This window comes from Dipteris shenzhenensis, chromosome 26 (genome assembly GCF_047967505.1).
Source record: "Dipteris shenzhenensis isolate YYH24624 ecotype China chromosome 26, Dip_SZ_1.0, whole genome shotgun sequence".
NCBI classification, from domain to species: domain Eukaryota; kingdom Viridiplantae; phylum Streptophyta; class Polypodiopsida; order Gleicheniales; family Dipteridaceae; genus Dipteris; species Dipteris shenzhenensis.
The window spans coordinates 17514264-17534929 of record NC_141621.1 but is presented as its reverse complement, the minus strand read 5'-3'; the positions used below and the strand labels follow the sequence as shown (position 1 = coordinate 17534929).

General features: G+C 43.0%; 1 protein-coding gene across 3 annotated transcripts; it reads left to right on the top strand.

The window, feature by feature from the left end:
• Window positions 1–8024: 8024 nt before the first annotated feature.
• On the top strand, window positions 8025–20202 carry ETO1 (tetratricopeptide repeat (TPR)-containing protein). Of its 3 annotated transcripts, none has more exons than XM_087397297.1 (6): window positions 8025–8338; window positions 8652–8851; window positions 8953–10701; window positions 17590–17881; window positions 17965–18274; window positions 19255–20202. In XM_087397297.1, the coding sequence occupies exons 2-6, from the start codon at window positions 8706–8708 to the stop codon at window positions 19476–19478; spliced, it is 2721 nt and encodes a 906-aa protein (XP_087253423.1). In that variant the 5' UTR covers window positions 8025–8338; window positions 8652–8705; the 3' UTR covers window positions 19479–20202. The 3 variants fall into 3 exon arrangements, with proteins under 3 accessions (XP_087253423.1, XP_087253422.1, XP_087253424.1); XM_087397296.1 differs by having other exon boundaries at window positions 8629–8851; XM_087397298.1 differs by lacking the exon at window positions 19255–20202 and adding an exon at window positions 18959–19236 and having other exon boundaries at window positions 8025–8851.
• The last annotated feature ends 464 nt before the right edge of the window (window positions 20203–20666 follow it).

Below are 20666 nucleotides of genomic sequence, written 5' to 3'. Positions count from 1 at the left end.
CTATCATTTTATGTTGAAAAGAATTTTTGAGTATAGGAAGCTTGTTGCTCAGGTTTTTTTCATGTCCCCTCTTGTGTTTATAGGAGCAAGTGAAGCTAATATCTGCCTATTGCTATTAGCTTTTTGTAAGGTTTTGGTGCTATTAGTCCTTACTTGACTAGTTGAACTTCCATGGATAAACCTAGATGAGGTACAAAGTTTTTCAAGTTTAATATATCCACTTTTTTTTGCCCCAAAAAAGAAGAGGTAAAGCCATTGTAGCCCAGCCTGAGTATTCCATCAAAATGTGAAGGGGTGAAGCAACATTAGTTCTCATCCAAATAGTAGTTGTTCCACAAGGTATACAACTTTAGGACTCAAGCACATAAATGGCCATTCAAGTGATCTCAATAGGTGTCAAGAACGCTTTAGCATAGGGTGAGAAGTAACCTAAGGAGTGTAAACACCATGCCTTCACTTCCACATCCTAGGCATGTAATATCATGTGAGGGGATAGACCCCTTGTTTTATTTTGAAGATATAGTGTCTTTAGATGTTATTTCTACACATTGATATTAGCTTTGAAAGATAGGCTTGGAAGCTACTCAAACCAAGCAACATACTATAACACATTGAGTTCCACCCCAATAACTATTGCACGAAGGATGTGAGCACAACAAAGATGTCAGGGGCACCCATGACTTTTATCATGAGCTTATCAAACTCTTGGATGAATGACAGTAGTAGATGAAGGTTGAGTTGGAAAATCTAAGGGTTTAACATGCTAAATTGTAGATGAGCACAAGGCATTGGCACTCCAATACCAAGAGGCCATGGAAATGCTTAGAACCTCTCAAAATTATAGACCGAGCACAAGGCATTGGCACACCAATACTAAGAGGCCATGGGAATGCTTAGAACCTCTCAATTCACTGTGGATTCAAAGCATGAGGTGATGATGAATTCACTCACTGACTCTACTATTGCTAAGCTTTGACAAGTTCGTGAAGAAAATTCCACCCTATGCAATAAAGTGGCCATGCTTGAACAAATCAAACCTTGCTTGCAATAGTTAGATAAGCCCTAGTGGCACTAAGTGTCGAGATCCCAATGATGACGAAGGTGCATCTAGGCTAGGTGGCCAAGCTCTCACAATAGAGCCTCCAAAGCAAACGGGCATGGCCATTGTTAACCCTGTGGCAACAAGGGCTAGAAGTGCAGTCTAGGACAACAACTATGAGAGCATTGTGTGTGTAGAGTAGTGGCAAAGCTCCGCTTGTAATATCTTGAGCCTGAAAGATAGTATGATAAATCTTAAAGGATGAGGATAGCTAAAATCCTCTCTAGAAAAGATCTAATCATACTTGCAAAATCAACATCTAGAGAGAGAAATACTAAAAGCCTACACTTTCGGAGGTTCCTCCACTTTGTCTAGAGACCCAAAAGGTCCCCCCACTTTGTGTAGAGACCCAAAAAGTCCCCCCACTTTGTGTAGAGACCCAGAAGGTCCCCCCCAAAAGTGGAGGGACTCCTGTCCAAAAGGTCTCCTACAAAAGAGTTCCCACCATAGAGGTACCTACAAATTGTGTAGAGACCAACATGTATAAATATCTCTCAATGGAATGAAGCTCCGACTCTTTGGGGTTCAGTGTTCAAGCTCACTATTGTGTTCATGTGATTGATCTCCATTGTGTCCATGCTCTCTTACACTATCGTGTTCTAGCATGCCCTTACCCTTGCACTCTCTATCCTTGTACTCCCTCCTCCTCCTCCTCCTTCCTCCTCCTTCCTCCCTCCTCCTCCTCCTCCTCCCTCATCCTCCTCCTATCTCCTCCTCCTTCCTCCTCCTTCCCTCCTCCTCCTCCTCCCTCCTCCTCCTCCCATCTCCTCCTCCTTCCTCCTCCTTCCTCCCTCCTCCTCCTCCTCCTCCTCTCTCCTCCTCCCTCCTCCTTCTCCTCCTCCCTTCCCCTCCCTCCTCCTCCTTCCTTGTCCCACCTCCTCAACCCTTACCCCTTGAATCCACGAAGGAGACTAGCTCTCCACTCCTCAACCTTGGACTCCTCCTAAACCCTACAACCCCCTCTGAACCCTAGAACTCCTAGTTAGTTCTCTCAACCCTGTCCCCCTTTTCAAACCCTGAAATCCACTTCTAAACCCTTGAACTCCCATGGAGGCAAAAGCCTCCATCAATCGTTATAGTCAATCCCTCTTTCTCATTCATGCGTGCATGAGATCTGATTTCCATGCTTTAGCCTACACCTCTCACCAGAACATGACCCGAGGACCTATGCTACACTTGTGAACACCTATGCTACAATGAGAAACAACACGACTGTAGGTGACCAACACTCTCGGAACTTGCACTTGGGTAAAACAGAGACAACAACCACCACCATGCAAACAATTGGTTCAGATATGTCCATTGAGGGACAAGCCCAAACTACCACAAAGAAACTAGGAGTGGACTTGGAGGAATGCACAACAGCACAAGCACTTCTACTTCTCAACCTCGAGTCATGGCCCCGCATGGGTTTTACTCTTTTTTCCCAAGCATGCTAGATGGATCGTGATACACATGCTTCACCTCTGTGTCTTTTTTGAGATTGCAATATAAACATCCTTGGAGCATTCCTTTTCAGCCATGCCTTTGCCTGAAGATTAGGAGGACTTGTCAAAATCACCTCTCTTGGTAGCCTAGGTGGCACTTTGACAGTTGCTCTTAGCCAAGTTAATTTTTCCTTTTCCTCTAAACCTCTATATTTGGGACTACTTGGTTTGTAGCACCAGCAAGAACCACTTGGTTTAAGGCATCATTTTTTGATAAGTACGGTTATCCCATAGCCCAAGTGCTTGAATACAAGTGGAATACTAATGCATTTGATCTGGCAATTAGGGAGAGGGCCACCAAACAAAGAGATAATTTTGTGGCTGAGCATAGGACCATAATGGATCACCTCATGAGGTCACCTCGACCACCAACAATGATCACCTCCCCGCTTATTATACACAAGTTCTGGGGCTTCTAGAGTAGCTACTCAGCTCTACCGTTAGTAAGGCTCCTACCATATACAATCATGCTTTGATGGGTATAGATCTTCTATAGAGAAATGGATGGTACCCCAATCCAATCTCCGTCACCACCAAGCAACCTATGTCTAAGGATCAAGCGGTGTTCATTAGAATTTTAGAAGCTCTTTGCTCCTCTACTACTCCAACCCTCATCAAGAGACCCCCATTGTCCTTGTGCATAAGATAGAGCCCGGTCCTCAAGCAAAGGATAACCAACTTTGAGACTCACCAAGGCGGAAGTTTAGCAGTAGGCCTCCAACTTTTGAGTAGCGGCTCATCCATGAGCCACGACAACTATGAGGATAAAAAGTTGTGTAATTGAGGCAAAATGTTGACCTTGAGTTATCTCAACCACCATGGGTCAGGACCATTCATGCAAGATAGCCAGGGCTAGCTCGCTAGATCGAGACCATTCATGCAAGCAATCATGGAACTCAACCAATAATAGTCAAGTGACGCAACATCGAGATACTAAGAAAGGCTAAGTCAAATGACATTGCGGAACTAGTCAAAGGCAATGGTTCATCGGATCCCCAAGTTTGGTTTAGGAAGACAGTGCAACTCAACCACTTGAGTTTGAGTTGAGGAATAGGTATTTAGGTGTAGATTACAATTGGAACATCAATGCTATATTCTCGTTCTAGGCTTGATCTTGTGAACGTGCCTCAGGCCTATCCGAGCACCCTAGTTTTGTCTTATTATGATCAATCTAGGCTAGGAGTTGAGTCTTGCTATCTCTCAGTGAATGTGGTGCCTTGAGCCAAAGCAAGTTAGAGAGAAACCTATGTTTTGAGTCAGCAGCTATGACTGTTTGTATTATGACTGCATTCTATTGATCTCACAAGTGTGTTGGATTCTCATTGCAAGTTCCATCCTGTTTACAACACTTGTCTCATCCTTGCAAGTGTGTTGGATTCTCGTTGCAAGTTCCATCCTGTTTACAACACTTGTCTCATCCTTACACAAGCTTGACCACCTATCTTCATCCATGTATTGCATCTCGAGAAACTACTAGGAAACATTGCCAAGCAACACTAGTAGTGTGAGAGAGGACATATTCTTTTCTAACATTGAGCACTCACGCTGAGCATTGGCACAGGGTTCACTAGTCAACAGAGGGGTGTGAGAGAGAGACCGTCAACAACCACAATATCAATAAAATGATGGATTAAGCACACAAGATGGCTTGGAGTTGCATATTAGCATTTCTTAACTTGACTCAAGATGAAAAATAGTTTTATCAAAGAAATGTCACCTCTTGAATTGATTCAAGATGTAAGATAGTTTTGTAAAAGAAGTGCCACCTCTTTGACATCATGCTCTTTGAATGGGCTTGCTATTCTACACAAAACCATTTTGCAAATAAAGACACTCCTAACATCCCCATTGCAAGCCAATGCTATGAAGCTAAAGAGGCAAGTGGAGAGGCAACACCACAAAATGGGAACAAATAGTCACATGCGAAGAAGAAGGAAGGGATTTTCAAAAGAGAGGGACTTTGAGAACTTTAGAGGCAACTACATATTTTTGTAGCTAGACATGAGTATCTACCATTCCTACTATATCCATCATGATTATGGAGAAACACTATTGGAATGGGGGGATTATATAGCATGATCATGAGCGTATAGTTCTATGAACTATGAGAAGTAGAGACATGGCTTACAAATTATTGTCTCATTGATGGCAATGGATGACACACCCCTACACTATTGTTCAGCCATATACGACTTCCACTTTCTTATTAAATAGAATCCAAAAGGACATATAAGGTACCCTTATTACTAATGGATGGAGATGGTCTCCAAGACTAACATTAAATGGACTGAAATTGAAGGAAATCTGGTTTTTGGCATAGGGGAGACCCCTACAACTTGTTGATCATAAGGGATGTGAGAGAACTTACATGCATAAAGGCTTTATTTAAGTAAAGTGATGTTTATACATTGTGAGTATATGAAACTTGTGCCATAATGAGAAATTGTTTACATCAAAACTGAAGCAAGACTTGGTGGCAAGGTGAACTAAGCATGATCGTTAAAGACCTAGACAACTTACCTACGGCATGTGTTGCTCAATTTGTGTCTGTAAAGCCAAAGGAGAGTGAAAAAACTTTGAAATTTCAAGACAATCCCTTGATAATCCTTGCATTGTAACCCAAGATTGTAACAAGGGTTTGTATTAAAAAAATTAGCATTAAGGTTCTTTTGGAATGGATTGCCTACTAAAACCATGAATTTAATATGACATCTACCAACAAGGCATAGCCAAAGGATTGCAATAAATTAAGCATTATGAGTGTGCAACTAACCAAAAGCAAGATACCTCAATCATTGAATGTGACTACAACTACCTATCTCCTCAAAATGATGCATTGGAGCAAAGTGTGAAAGGTGATTCACATCTCTTAGAGCAAAAAGTATGATACTAAAGGGATTTTGGAAGTAGAAGTCAGTAGTTGCGATGGTCTTGCTCGACCTAATAAAGGCAATGAGAAAACTAACATGCATGGAGTAAGTCATTTCTTGGACGTGAATATTTTGCCATACTTCCGTACTCCAATCAAGAAATATAGCTTTTAGGAACTTTGACGAAGCATAATTTTTACATTCAAAATCCAAATAGGACGGTTCTTGAATTGGTTTAGTGGCCTTGTCAAGCCCTTCTGTAGACGTTGTTGGTTCTCCTTATTAGTTCCATGAGTAGACCTTGTTGGTGAAGACTTGAAAAAGTCTGACCAAACATGACGCTATCAATGAATACTATTGGGGATGTATCCAAATAAAGATTTGTTTCTAATGTTAGTTCATCATTCAGTCTGTTGCATTCTTACTTGTCTGCTACATCACAGGTAATCTCTATAGGCTAGGAGCAGTCGAATTGGGAGGGGAAAAACCTGAGTGGTTAGAGAACCCAATTAAGAGTATCTAGAGTGAGAAAAATAATTATATCTTGCTCAAAAAGATGGTTTATTGCACCTTGCAAGAAATCCCACTTGAGACTTGACAAGCAATTATATGAAGTGCGACCATGGTAGAACATGCCCATGGACAAAGGACTATAGATATTGAAGAAAAGGATGTGCCAACATTGACCATATATATCTCTCTTGTTTTACATGGTTTTAAGAGCATCCTCCTATATAATTGTGGTCATCTACAATGAGATTTACATCAATTTAGGCCATAAGGTGGTTGTTTTGTTAAGAGTCCATTTTCCTTTGCGATACTATTGTGCCACATTCATTGAGAATATAACTCCAACTAGATGGAAAAGGCAAAATGGGAGCAAATATGTATATGGCAATGTCAAAAATATTTGTAGATACCTATAGCAAATAATATTAAACTGTACTTTGCAATAAAATGTCTTTTTATTAAAAGAAAGGTGTGGATGGAATGGTGAGGGTAAGCCAAGGCAATGGGAAGAACATGGTGGTTTTGGACTTTTCCTTTGGCCTAGGATAAGAAATTCAGATCCTACTTAGAATAGAATATAGTGAAGCCACATCTTAGAAATGATGCTTTTTGTAATTGCAAACTTGGTTGTTTATGATACAAGACATGTGGTTGTATATCACATTGAGTAACAACAAAGACAAGTCTGTGCAACCAAGGGTCATGGGTTGGGAAACTAGTCCCATATTTGCTTCAACAAACCTATAAGGTCGTAGGATTTAGTAGGTAATGTTGAAAGTAGAAGAGTAGGTAATGTTTGAAAGTACAAGAGTAGGCTATTGCTACCAAGGGTCATAAGTTGGGGAACGAGTCGCATGTATGCTTCAACAAGCCTATAGAGCTATAGGTAATGTTGAAAGTAGAAGAGTAGGTAATGTTTGAAAGTAGGAGAGTAGGCGATTGCTACCAAGGGTCATGAGTTGGGAAACCAGCCCCATGTATGCTTCCATGGCGTATAGGACTATGGCAAGAGTCTATGTGAGGAGAGTAGGTAATGTTGAAGGAATAAAACTCCACAATTTTTCTGTTTCAATTTAGTTCATTGTTGCATTCATGGTGGTTCCATACCTCATGGCTACTGAAAGATTTTAGGTGCATTTGATGTAGATGTTTACTTGCATACCATTTACAAATAGAGAGGTTGACAAGTTTTGATTTGACAAGGGATTGCATGCTATCTTCTTGTTGATAGTAGGTGGATGGAAAAACAAGGGATGCTTTGTCATGGTATCCTAGTGTATCTAATCAATGTACTTTTAAATATAATCATAACTGCCATCTATTTCTTAGTGCTTAGGGTTAGATGCTTTCGTAATACTTGGTTTTTCTTTTGTCTGTAGGTGCCCATGAGAAGAGTGGACAATTCAAACTATGTTGATATAGGCAATGACACTTATTGTGGGCACTGTTATGGACGTGATGGTGGGAGCCTACAGAACATTGGATGTAGGGATGCCTTGTGGTTGGTAGGTCTGTCCCATTGATAATGATGATAGAATTGTGTCCTTTGAGGAGGCTACACATCATGATTTTATATGAAATAAATTGAAGATCATGAATACAATGTTGTTGGCCTTTATGCATGCAAATCCAAGATCATTAATACAATAGTGATGATGATGCATCTCCCTCTCTCCCTCCCTCCCTCCCTCCCTCTCTCTCTCTCTCTCTCTCTCTCTCTCTCCCTCTCTCTCTCTCTCTCTCTCACGTGCGCATGCACTCTCTCTCTCTCTCTTGATGTCGAAGGCATGGTAGGCTGTGGATGTGTAGGCCCGAGATGGGCCAGCAAGGTTTTCAATCGATGTTGTTCCATGTGCAACCGGAAAACGTAAATGGAGTTACTCGAGCCACCTTTCCATCATCCATGGTCCTCCACGTGGGAAAGGGGCGAAAGAAGAAAGTGCGGGGCAAATAGCTTGCCACGTTCCGTAGTGGAAAGGTGCCCCTCCGTCCATTCCCATAAACGTCAACATCAAAGCCAAGACCAAGCCCTAATTTGTTGACCGGGAAAATCTGTTCTGTCGCAGCCAACAAGCAGCAACAACAACAACAAGAAACAAGCAAGCAACAAAAGAGCTAATGCAGCAATCCTTGTTGCGTGCATCTCCATCGCAGCTGCTTGTCTGTGGCCTGCGGACAAGGGGGGCGAGGCGAGTCTCGGGGAGGTCGGGGACGTGAGGTGCGAGAGCAGCTTGGGGAAGAAGAAACCAACGAGGAAGCTCAGCAGCAGGAGCTCGCCTCGAGAATGAGACAAGTCCTCGGCCGCCATGAAATGAGACATCAAAGGAGGAAGCTCCGCAGGGAGGAGGCGGCCGTGAACCAGACAAGCAAGGGTGAGATACCATAGCCATTAGCTTTAGCTTTTGCTTCTCCTCCTCTATGCCTGCTCCACATCGGCTGCGCCTGCCTTGCTCATCCCCCCCCCCCGACATCGCCTTCGCATTCCCCTTCTCGTCGAACAATTCCAGAATGCGGTGAACTTGTTTCTGCAAATAGGCCTCTCACGACCATGTCTCCTTGCTTTCACCTTGCCCTTCATCCATTGGATCCTGTGCGGCGGCCTGAAAGAGCTCTTTTGTACAATGTACTGGAGAATCTTACTGTCCGCCTGACTGCGCTGCAGACCTTGGGTTTGCACTCGTTTAGAATAAGTTCTGCGAGAGTCCAGCATTGCGAAGCTCTCCGTAGCGCCCGCCGAAGATGAGAGGATTGGGGATAACGGAGCTCTGCAATGGAATTCAAGTCCATGCAGTGTGTCCTATAGATACTGTAGCGGAGAACCGGATGAAGTCAGATTACACGAATGCAATCAGAACGGCGAACGGAGAGTTTTCCTCCCAGACAAGGTATGGCTTGAGAGGCACGTGTCGTCTTTCTTTCTTTCTAACCGGGTCCTCGTTCGTTAAGCTAAAGTGCTTGTCTTTATGCACCTGAATTGTGTATGCAGTTCTTGCCTTGCGAAGTTGACGGAACCTTGCCTCATACCCCAATTGAAATTCGTGGACCACGTGGAAACTTTGGCTCAGATCCATGCTGAAATCGATGTCGCATCACAAGAGGATAAGTCAAGGCTTTATATTGAGCAATCTTTCGTTTTTAGGGGGCTGGATGAGACTAAATTGGTCAGACGGAGTTTGCGCTTTGCTCGACAACATGCTATTTCAGTGCACGAGAAGCTGGTTTATGCCGCCTGGCTAAAATATGAGAAAAGGGATGAAGACATCAGTGGGGTTACAGTGCTTAGTTGTAAGGGCCATGCATTGGAGTGCCCTCAAGCAGCTCTCATCCCTGGTTTTTCACCCTCTGGCACACTCGAACCTTGTCCCTGTGGCAGCCTTTACGAAAGCTCTGAACCAGAAGTTCTGCTCTCCTGTGCCGCTGGTTGCCAAGACAACAATGTTGTCTTCTGTATTGGCAATGAGAAGGTTTTTTGCCATAGGGAGAAATTGGCTGCTCTCTCACCTCCTTTTCGAGCCATGCTGTATGGCAGCTTTGCAGAGTCCAGAACCTCTGAAATTGAATTTTCTCACAATGGAATTTCAAAAGCAGGCATGAGTGCAGTGTCTGAATTCAGCAAAACAGGCCGTTTTGATTGGTTGCCCTCAGATATCTTACTGGAATTACTGACTTTTTCAAACAGGTTCTGCTGTGAAAGCATGAAGAATGCTTGCGAGAAAAAATTAGTAGCTTTTGTAACAAATTTGCAGGATGCGGTTGTCTTCATGGATTTTGCTCTTGAGGAGAACGCTCCTGCTCTGGTCTCATGTTGCCTACAGCACATGCTTTGGGAACTTCCTCACTCCCTACATAACAAACAGGTTGCAAGTCTTTTCTGCTCTATTGAAGGAAGTAAAAAGCTCATGATGGTTGGGCACTCCTCCTTTGCTCTCTACTTGCTTTTGAGCCACGCCGCCATGAGTGAGGACCTCAAATCAGATCTCTTGATTTCCCTGCTAGAGAGATTGAGGGAAACTGCTGTGTCATGCAGGCAGAAAGCTCTTGCGTCACATCAACTGGGCTGTGTGATGTTAGGCAGGAAGCAATACAGGGAGTCTCAGAGGTGCTTTGAAGCAGCTGCAGGAGGCGGCCACGTGTATTCTTTGGTTGGTGTTGCTAGAGCAAAATACAAACGTGGCCATTATATTTCCGCGTATAAGGATTCCACCAGCTTGGTGTCCAGTCACAAACCTACTGGGTGGATGTATCAGGAGAGATCTTTGTATTGTGAGGGTCAGGAGAAGCTAATGGATTTAAATTTGGCAACTGATTTAGATCCTACGTTAACATTCCCTTACAGATACAGAGCTGCTGCTTTAATGGATCAAGGAAAAACTCATGCTGCAATCACAGAGATTAACCGCATTCTGGGTTTTAAGGTTACACCTGACTGCCTTGAGATGCGAACTTATATCTGCCTTGACCTTCAAGATTATGAAGGTGCTCTTCGGGATATATGTGCAATCTTAACACTAGATCCCAAGTACAGGTTGTACTCTGGTAGGGTTGCTGCTGAGCAGCTGTTACGTCTGCTTAGTGAACATGTTGAACGCTGGACCAGGGCAGACTGTTGGATGCAGCTCTATGATCGGTGGTCATCAGTGGATGATATAGGATCATTGGCTGTGGTCCATCAAATGTTGGAGTCTGAGCTGGGAAAAGGCCTGCTATGTTTCCGACAATCGCTTCTTCTTCTCCGGTGAGTATGCTCATTTGTTTCTCGCTGTGATAAGAATATGTTTTTCTTGCCTGGACAATATTGTTTGACTATCATGACTTGCTCTATCGCTTATGGATGCAAGGATTCTCTATTTTGATGGCTTCTTGTTGAGTTTGGACATGCTATACATGCATTATTGTCACTAGATGTTTTGTTTTGCTTTATTTGCAATTGTTGCATCTGTTTGATAAATTGTTTCCCAGATTGAGGTTGCTTAACTATCGTGACTTGCTCTATCATTTGTAGATGCTTCACATGTTTCTCTCTTATGATGGTGTGGGATGAAACCTTTTGACTTTTGGCATGCCGTACATGTAATGTTGTTCTGATCACATTCTTTGTTTTACTTTACAGAACGAGTTTGGTATGGTCCTGGCTTTGTGGCTGAACATGTTGCTTTAATTTTATAGGAAGCTTGACTAATCTCTTTTAAAATTTTTGTAGACTTACTTTGATGAGCCAAATGAGTCCTCATATATAAGAGTTTGATTATCAACTCTTTAGCCATTGTATCTAGTTGCCCTCTATTTCATGGGAGTCTCATGCTTCGACAAGAATTTGATGTTTGAGTAATTGAGAAAATAGGGGGAAATGCAGAAGTTTGGGGATAAGCAAACCCTAGATACCGGGAAAACCTCAAAATTCATGAATCAGCCATCCTACCTGCAAGTGAACATAGCAAGGTTGAGCGGCTGATAATGCAAAGGTAACTGGCTTTGTTGAAGCCTTCTGGCCTGCATTTTTCATGTCCTACTCCCGGCAGGATTTTTATTCCAGATCACCTGCAGAATAAACTGATTAGCTAAACAGCTAGATGTGTTAAAAAGTGTGGCTGGATGTCCTAGAGCCTAGCCCCGCAGCAGAAGGATTTCCCAGGTAGATTCAGATTAAGTAAATTTGGAAAGTTGTAGATGACATGTGCACAACAATAAACTCAGGGGCACTCGGATCTACAGCAGGAAGGACAGCCAAAAGTCCTCAATGTATATTACATCCAAAATAGGTCAATCTGTTACAAGATATGTATCCATAACTGAGCACACACCTGCAGTGGTATGCTGCAGCAGGGTCTAGCTTCACATTGGAAACCTCGATCTGCTTCAAAACTGATCCCACTCCTCCATGTACGGCAGTGCTCCTTGCTGACCTTAAGTGGCATTCCATGAAGTGGATAACTGGCTGAGCACAGTTACCAGAGAACAGAAATGTCTGACGCCAGAATGGGGAACGTTTCAGGTTGGGGGACGTGGACCCTGTACGATGCATCATCAAATCACATGGAAATATACCAGAATATGAAAAAAAATCACTTTCACAGTTCCATAACTGAGGAAGGGCTGAGAGGTAGGGCAAGAGATGGCTGAGAGGATTCTGGAGGGGCTGCGAGAGGGTTGAGAGGAGGGTAGGGCTGAGAGAAGGCGACCACAAACATGCCAAAACGACACTGTTTTGGTGTTTTTCCCAGAACTCATCGGCAGACAACAGAACCTGGACATTAGGAATGACTTTCCTTGGAGTTCTGGACCAGGGAATGTTCCAGGAACACTCTGGACGCTCTGGACACCTGGACTTCCTGGAACACATGTTCCCCCATTCCAGATGGGGGAACGACTTTCCCCTGGTAACTATGGGACTGAAGTCTTCTATTTACAGGGAGGGGGCTAGTCTGCCCTCCCACCTACTCAGCCAGTTTGCCTACCCGACATGGCCAACAAGCTTGCCGACCTTGTCCGGCCCAAAGCAGCCCTGCAGACTGGCGGATCAGTCTGTGAACTGGCCGACCAGTACAGGCCTCTATCTGCTAACTATGGGGCTGAGGCCCTTTATTTACAGGGGAGGGGCTAGTCTACCTCCCACGTGCCCAGCTTGTGACCAGCCACTCTGTAGGCAGGCCAACCTGCCCTACATGGCGGAGCAGCTCACCAACCTGGTCTGGCCCAAACCAGCCCTGCAGACTGGTGGACTAGTACAGTAGTATAAAAGGACCTTGTCCAGCTCCATATAGAGGCCTCTTCATTTGGACTTTACTGGTTGACCTGCTCTTCATGACTGGCCGGCTGGCCAAAGTACTCATCAATCCATTGGTACCATGCACGTGGGGCTTGCTTCAATCTATATAGCTCTTTTTGGAGTCTAAAACCTAGTCTACCTCAAAACAGCCCCTCAGATGGGCCAACCAGTACAGGCCTATAAATGGCCTTGTCCAGCCCCTATCCAGGCCCTTTTGCTGGGCCATTGCTTCTTCAGCCTAGGTCCTCCTATGCCTTTTCTGCTGGCCTGCATACACACCCATGTGGCTGAGCTTGTAGATTTCATGGAGTCTTTACTGCCCTTGTAGCAGCCCATCTACTCCTTCATTCTGCTGTCCAAAAATGGCAGCTACAACAGATGCCATTGCTGCCTATTAAGCAACTAACAATCCCCAATTTCTGGGGCAATCTACCAGCTTACAGGCCAGCCAATACAGCTCACAGGCCAGCCACCTCAGCCAAACAAGTGGCCAGAAAGACCAGCTGGTCTGGCTGACCAGAACTGGCCGACCAGCTGGCCGACCAGCTGGCAGGCCCATTGACCAGCTGGCCGACCAGCTAGGTCTGGCCTATAAAGGCACAAGCCCCCACACTCCTTTAGACAGGACAGGACCTGAGAGAGAGAGAGAGAGAGAGAGAGAGAGAGAGATGGGTATGTAAAGGATATGGCAATCTTTCACATTCTCCTCTCTCTCTCTCTCTCTCTCTCCTTCTCGATAAGGGCACGTCACTTCGCGCACAGCTCATTGGTACATTATGAAGTCCTCCTCTAATTTACAAAGAAGTGTGGAATCAGCTAGCTTCTTTCCAGTAATTGTGCTATCAACTGTGCGTACTAGGAATATATTGCTTCTCACATCTTGGGTTAGCTTCTGAAGATACAAGAGAGAGAGGGGGAGTGTGTGTGTGTGTGTGTGTGTGTGAGATAGAGAGAGAGAGAGAGAGAGAGAGAGAGAGAGAGAGAGAGAGAGAGTACGACACCGCTGATAAGGGATCTTCATTTTAAAAGGTGAATCAAGATTCTTCGTGGCTTGGGCTGACAAGGTGGAAGCTGCATCTTTGTCCATGTAACGCAATTCTTTATCTCATCGAACTCCCCCCTCCATAAGCAGTAGGTGACGACACTGAGAGGACATTTTTGTTCTGGCCCAATGTGGTTTTAACAATGATACATGGAACACGTTGTGGATCTTTAAGGAGATCTTGTAAGGGCCATTTTGGTGGTACCCTTGAGAGAGGCATATCAATTTTTGTGGTGATGTAAATTCAAATATTGAATTTGGAATCAAATACATTATGTCTCAGAACCATAACAAACCATTTTTGCAATAGGATGATCTTGACATGAAGGGTCTTGTATGTATACTCATCTTGAATGCCATGTATCCAATTCTGGTAAAGAGTGGAGGGATCAGACGATGTGAAAGCCCATATTCTTGGTAAGGACATATCCCCTTTCATGTATTTCAACTCAAAATCGTATGACTGCATCGAAGCCAACTCCCTCTTTTGCTCTGCTGATAGGCTGGGCTGCGTAAGAAGATATTTAAGTGTCTTGTGATCAGTCTCGACTTTGATCTTACTGCCATATAGGTAGTGATGCGACTTAATTAAAGCATGTAGGATTGCCAACATCTCTGAACATGGAAAGTGAGTCTCTGTCATCAAACCTTCTGCTTTCAAAGCTCTTGCCTTAAAATACCCCCAAATCCTTTGCTACTAGCATTTGCCTCCAAGGGATACCAATACGGGAGCATAAGTGAATGCGAATTTCAGATCTTCAAAACCAGCCTAAAGAAAAACATCAAAAGAATCCGAGAGAGGACTACTTGTTTAGCAAAGTGGTGTATGAGATGCCTACTGCAAAACAAATTAACCATCGAGAGATAGAAACGGGAATTGAATGCAAGCGTGGGGGAGGGTGGAGGGAAAGAGAGAGAGAGAGGAGAAGTATGCAGCCGCCAGCGTTAGGGTCCGGACAAGCCAGGCTGAACCCCCCCACGAAGGACTTTTATTCCTTGCAATACAAATCGAGTATAAGCTCAAGCATGAGCTAAATGGCACATAGGCCAGAGGTTACATGAAACTGACCCCTTTTGGTCATTCCTCGAAACTTCTTGATCAAGACTAGCTACCTCCGTCAAGTTTTGGAGCTTGCCGAACCCGCTCTCATTTTAAGGTGGGTGCCTACCTACCTCAACTCGAGGGTAATAGACCACTCTTGGAACCTACAACAAGTAATACAATGCACATAATCATGGCACCCATTAGTGGTTAGCCTTTACATGCAAATGAGTTCCTCTAGATTAATCCTAGTCTCAGGGAGTTCCCCCCCCTTTCCCCTTCCTTTCCCCCTGGACCATCCTTGAAGAAGAAGGCGGAGGGACAAACAATCCGCCAACTCCAAGAGTCACAAGTAGAGGTGGAGGCAAAGTTGAAAGCCGAGGAGGAGGCCCCCCTTCCTCCCCCCCCCCCCCCCCCCAAAAAAAGGCCAAACCATGGCACAAACAATTACTCACGTCAACCCTCCGTGATTGCAATCACACCTCCTTGACGGTAGTCAAGTCTTGTTTACCAGAGTGAACTCACTGGCTGTAGTCAGCTCTGTAGTACTCTGGTTGATCGTAAGTCAATCCTCCTTGACCACAATCAAATCTCCTTAGTGAGGGCCAAGTCTCTTTAATGGAAGTCAATGCTTGACCAAAGTCTAAATAAAGAGAAAACTTTATTTATTGCTTGGGATATTACAAATCGGTGACATGCAAATTCTTTGAATTTTCGTCCAAGTGGTGATCAGCTGTTCAACTACATCGATTTGTCAGCCCAGCAGCTAAAAATTTGTGTAGATTTTTGGACTTTAGAACATCAAATTTTCTAAATATGTACGATTGGATATATTCTAGTCAACCAAAGGTATACTTTTCTGTCATCTTAGTGGACATGCAAATTCTTTGAATTTTCGTCCAAGTGGTGATCTGCTGTTGCAACTACATCGATTTATCTTACGTGGGTGCAAAAGCCCCAACAACTAAAATTTTTTGTAGATTTTTGGACTTTAGAGCATCAAAATTTCTAATTTTGTACGATTGGATATATTCTAGTCGTACAAAGGTATATTTTTCTATCACCTTAGCTGACATGCAAATTCTTTGAATTGTTGTCCAAGTGGTGATCAGCTGTTCAACTACATCGGTTTATCTTACGCAGGTGCAAAAGCCCCAACAACTTACAAATTTGTGTAGATCTTGGACTTTAGAAGATCAGAATTTCTAAATTTGTATGATTGGATATATTCTAGTCGTACAAAGGTATATTTTTCTATCGGCATGCAAATTCTTTAAATTCTTGTCCAAGTGGTGATCAGCTGTTCAACTACAACAATTTATCTTACACCAACAGCTAAAAATTTGCGTGCATTTTTGGACTTTAGAATATCAAAATTTCTAAGTTTGTACGACTGGATATATTGTAGTTGTACAAAGGTATATTATAAATCGGTGACACCTATTGGGCGAGGCAAGGCCGAAAAATCCTTTGAGCTGGGTGGAATTGCGCAGCTGTCGCCATGCCTTACACATTTTACCTTTGGGGTCCATGCTCACAATGTGCCCGAGGTATTTAACCTCTTCTGCCATAAAGATGCACTTGCTGACGTAGCAAAGAGCTGATGCAGCCTTGAAATTTGCAGCTCCTCTTTGACACGTTCAATGTGCTCCTGTCTGCTTTACTATAAATTAGAATGTCATAGCAAAAAAAAGTATGTAATTGGCCTTGGCGGGTATTTAGAAACCTAGTATAGCTGCTTATGCTTGGGCATTGATGACAACATAAGTGTTGCTGCTTTGCTTGCTAAGTATGTCTTCCTTTTGTTTTTCAAAAAGTTTTTGTTACCTCTTTTTTCTTCTCTTTTATTTTCCGTGTAGATTTGTGGACTTTAGAACAACAAAAAATCTAAACTTGTATGCTTGGACATATTCTAGTCTTACAAAGGTATATAATTGGCCTTGGCGAAGAGCTGTTGTAGCATTAAAATTTCCAGCACTTCTTTGGTATGTTCAATGTGGTCCTATCCGCTTTATAAATGAGCACGTCATGAAAAAAACCCTGCATGTATTGGAATACAATATCTTGTTCATCAGGGCTTGAAAGGTGGCCGGTGCATTGCATTCATTAATCCAAACAACATGACTTTGAACTCATATAAGCCCTTTTTTTGTGCAGAAGGCTGTTTTGTGCTCATCACCCTCCGTCATTCTTATGTGATGGTATCGTGATCTCAAATTTATCTTATTCAAGAATGAGCACCCTTGAGTTCATTCAAGGAGTCATCAATCCTAGGGATTGGAAATCTGTCTTTTAATAGTGGCCTTGCTGAAATCAATGAAGTAGAGATGGTTGTCAAAGGGGTGTCTGCATGGGAGTGCTCAGATGTGAAGCCAGACCTAACCGGGATACAACTTTAAATGTGTCATTCAATGAAAAATGTAAAGGGATTCAAGAAGGGATGGTAAAAAATAGCTCTGCATTCTGCAGGGCTTTGGCCCAACTGTTGTCACCCATAAACTGGACTAAGCGTCAGGCCATTCATGTCTATGACATGGGTTTTATTCAATGGTTTCATGAAGAAAAATTGCTGACCAATAATTTTCTGTTGCGATGGTTTGCCTCTCCATCATGCTATTTGTTCTACACAAATAATCTGGGTCGCTAAAAATATTTAATATCATTGAAGAAATTGGGTTTTTCTTTTGTGCTTCATGTCTAATGAATTGTATTTGTGAGTTCACTCTTGTTGCTGGCTTACGTTTGCAGTCTGTGGGTGGCTCCTGACTTCTAGGTTAAACTGCCCAAGAGCTGCAATGCGCAGCCTGAGGCTCGCTCGCAAATATGCAAATAGTGATCAGGAGAGACTTGTTTATGAAGGGTGGATCTTGTATGACACTGGACATCGGGATGAGGCCCTGAAGAAAGCAGAGGAATCAATTGCCATGCAACGTTCATTTGAGGCCTTTTTTTTGAAAGCATATGCCCTAGCGGATACTAGCTTAGATCCTGATTCGTCTGCTAAAGTCATCAAGCTTCTTGAGGAAGCTTTGAAGTGCCCATCTGATGGCTTGCGAAAGGGTCAGGTCTGTATTATCTTATCATTTGTTTGTATTTTACCACAATCTCCCCATGCATGGAATCTTATTTGTGTTTTCTTCATTAGCAGGCACTCAGCAATCTGGGAAGTGTCTATGTAGACTGTGGAAAGCTTGATCTCGCTGCTGATTGCTATTTGAGTGCATTAAAAATTCGTCATACAAGAGCACATCAAGGACTTGCTCGTGTTCACTATCTGAAAAATGATAGAAAGGCAGCATATGATGAGATGACTAAGCTGATTGAGAAGGCTCGAAATAATGCATCTGCTTTTGAGAAACGATCAGAGTACTGTGATCGTGACATGGCAAAAGCAGATTTAAGCATGGCTACTCAGCTAGATCCTCTACGGACCTACCCGTACAGATATAGAGCTGCAGGTTTGTGCTTCTTCTTGAAAATTGATGTTGCCTAAACCTCTTGTGAAAGTGGTGCATACTTAAGGTATAGGCTTCGACTTTGTCACTGAAACGTGAGTGAATAAGGGATGCTTTCTGTGAAGAGAATGTTTTGGCATCAAGGAAATATCTGTTAAATGAAAATCAAATGGATTGTGTTTCTCATACCTCTTATCTTGTGTTGATGCCATACTCTTATTGTATTGATGCCATTTTCTGATTCTTTAATATATAATAATTGGAGGAGAAGACAAGGATCCCCCCCACAACACACCTGCAAAAAAAAAGAAGATAAAATGAAAAAAGAACAGAAGCACGGGAGGAGAGATCAAGGATTCAAAGTAAGTGGTGTAAGTGAGAGCCTGTTTTTATACTATGGTCTACACCCACTGTTGGGCGCTGATGACGTCAGTGGGGATGTCATAGTAGCTAGTCCTTGCTATGCATGATGGAGTTTATGGTTTTCAATCTTATGAGTGACTATTGTGAGATTGAAACTGCACTATGTTGTGTTTTTAGAGGATGAGTTTTGGAATGTTCCTGGATTCATCTGGTGCATTGCACGAAATTTACTGGTGGTTTGCAAGAGTTCTATGTAATATATGGCCGAACATGGTATGCATGACATTGATTTGCCATTTGTGGGCCTAATACTTTTGATTGTAGACATCAAATTCCTGCATCTGGAGCTATAATGTACAAACATTTGTACTTATCATCTGAGAATTGGGGTTCCATGGATAAGGCAGTCTGATTGCATCATTGCATCGGAGTTCTATCTCTATTGTGCGCAGTGCACTTGATACTTGAGGGGAAGAAACCACATTTTCAGGCTCTTTTTTATTCTTGTAGTTGTTGTTTTGGGCCCCCGCTTTCTAATTGTCCTTCAAACTTTTCATCAGTGCATGCCTGGGAAGAGGAGTTTTTTGTATTGTTCATTAATTTTATGGGTGATACTGCAGTCCTCATGGATGATCACAAAGAAGATGAAGCGATAGCTGAGTTGTCAAAGGCTATATGCTTCAAATCAGACTTGCAACTCCTCCACCTGCGTGCAGCTTTTTATGAATCGGTTGGAGATCTTGCCAGTTCTTTGCGGGACTGCAGGGCAGCACTTTCTGTGGATTCTAATCATGTGGAGACATTGGATCTTTACAACAGAGTACTAAGACGAATTCAGTATTGATGGCTTATGAACTGAGAAAATTCTTAGTGAGGCTTGACCAAGCCTGGTCCTCATTTACAGCTGGTGAATGTAGAACGCTGAAGGGACCAGTTTTGGTCTGCCTTGACTGTATAAGCTTGTAGCAACAGGAAAACTGCGATGTTGCACCTGTGCCCCAAGTAATTTCTCACAGGCCAAAAGGTTTCAAAGTGTAGCTGCCTGTATTGGGCAGAAGAGGGGTCAACTCTGAAAGGCCTAGAAGGCGGGTCCACAGAGCTTAAGACCCTCTGCATGCGAATGTAAAATTACAAAAATGTGTGGTTTTGAATTTCTTTGCTTCTTTATATCCAGTGGCTTTTTCAAAGCTGTTGTGTGTGCTCGGGATTTGGAGAATGATGTAAGCTCCTTCTGCCTGCTCACAATTCTCAGCCATTTCTCATGGGCTAAGGAACTTAGCCCCAATTGTATTGCTAGTCTGGCAAGAGTTCAAATTTATCTGGCAGTTCTAGTCAATTGTAAGTGCAGCCTTTCAATTTATATATCAATGTAGGCTAATGATTGTCATGTTAGTACCTGGAACGAACTTAGTTTCATTTTTTATGTTGGACATGTGGACTGGATTGATTGTATGCCCTTGAGGTATCCAGAGATTTTTTGTATAGGGATCGGTGGATCGCCCACTTTAACTGGTCATCACATCGGGCTATGCATGGCTTTGGGGAATAGCAAGTCATGGAGATGGAAGATCATCAATCGTTGACGGAGATGGAAGGAAGATCATCAATCGTCGACACCGTGTCTTTTCCACATATTTTTATTGGATGATTAATGGTAATTATTTTAATTCTTTGTTTTTTGTATGCTTTAAAACAGAGACTAGAGGCCACTCTCCTTGATATTATTTGACCTCCTTATTGCAAATCCTTCCCACTAAGATTTTTGGAATGACTACTCCGTTGAAATCAATTGTTTGCTCAGCTTCGATGTGAAGCTTTCTTCAAGTCTTTCCTACATGCTCCAAGTACAAATTCCCTTTCTTCTGAAGTCTTTTACATTCTTTGCGAGCTAATAGCCATACATGGTCTATAATCAAGTATCAGATTTAGCTTCTTTGATAAAGAGATTTGAGACTCATTTGCGTGCTTGGGCAAAGCACATGAAATGTATGTATTTTAGAACGTGTGTAATCCACAAGTATGCAAGAGAATG

What these genes read in the sequence shown, in the direction of transcription:
- ETO1 (XM_087397297.1), top strand. Translation starts at nt 8,706, where the DNA reads ATGAGAGGATTGGGGATAACGGAGCTCTGCAATGGAATTCAAGTCCAT. An exon ending in CAATCGCTTCTTCTTCTCCG is followed by an intron (nt 10,702 to 17,589) that starts GTGAGTATGCTC and finishes CCTGACTTCTAG; the next exon opens with GTTAAACTGCCCAAGAGCTG. An exon ending in ATGGCTTGCGAAAGGGTCAG is followed by an intron (nt 17,882 to 17,964) that starts GTCTGTATTATC and finishes CTTCATTAGCAG; the next exon opens with GCACTCAGCAATCTGGGAAG.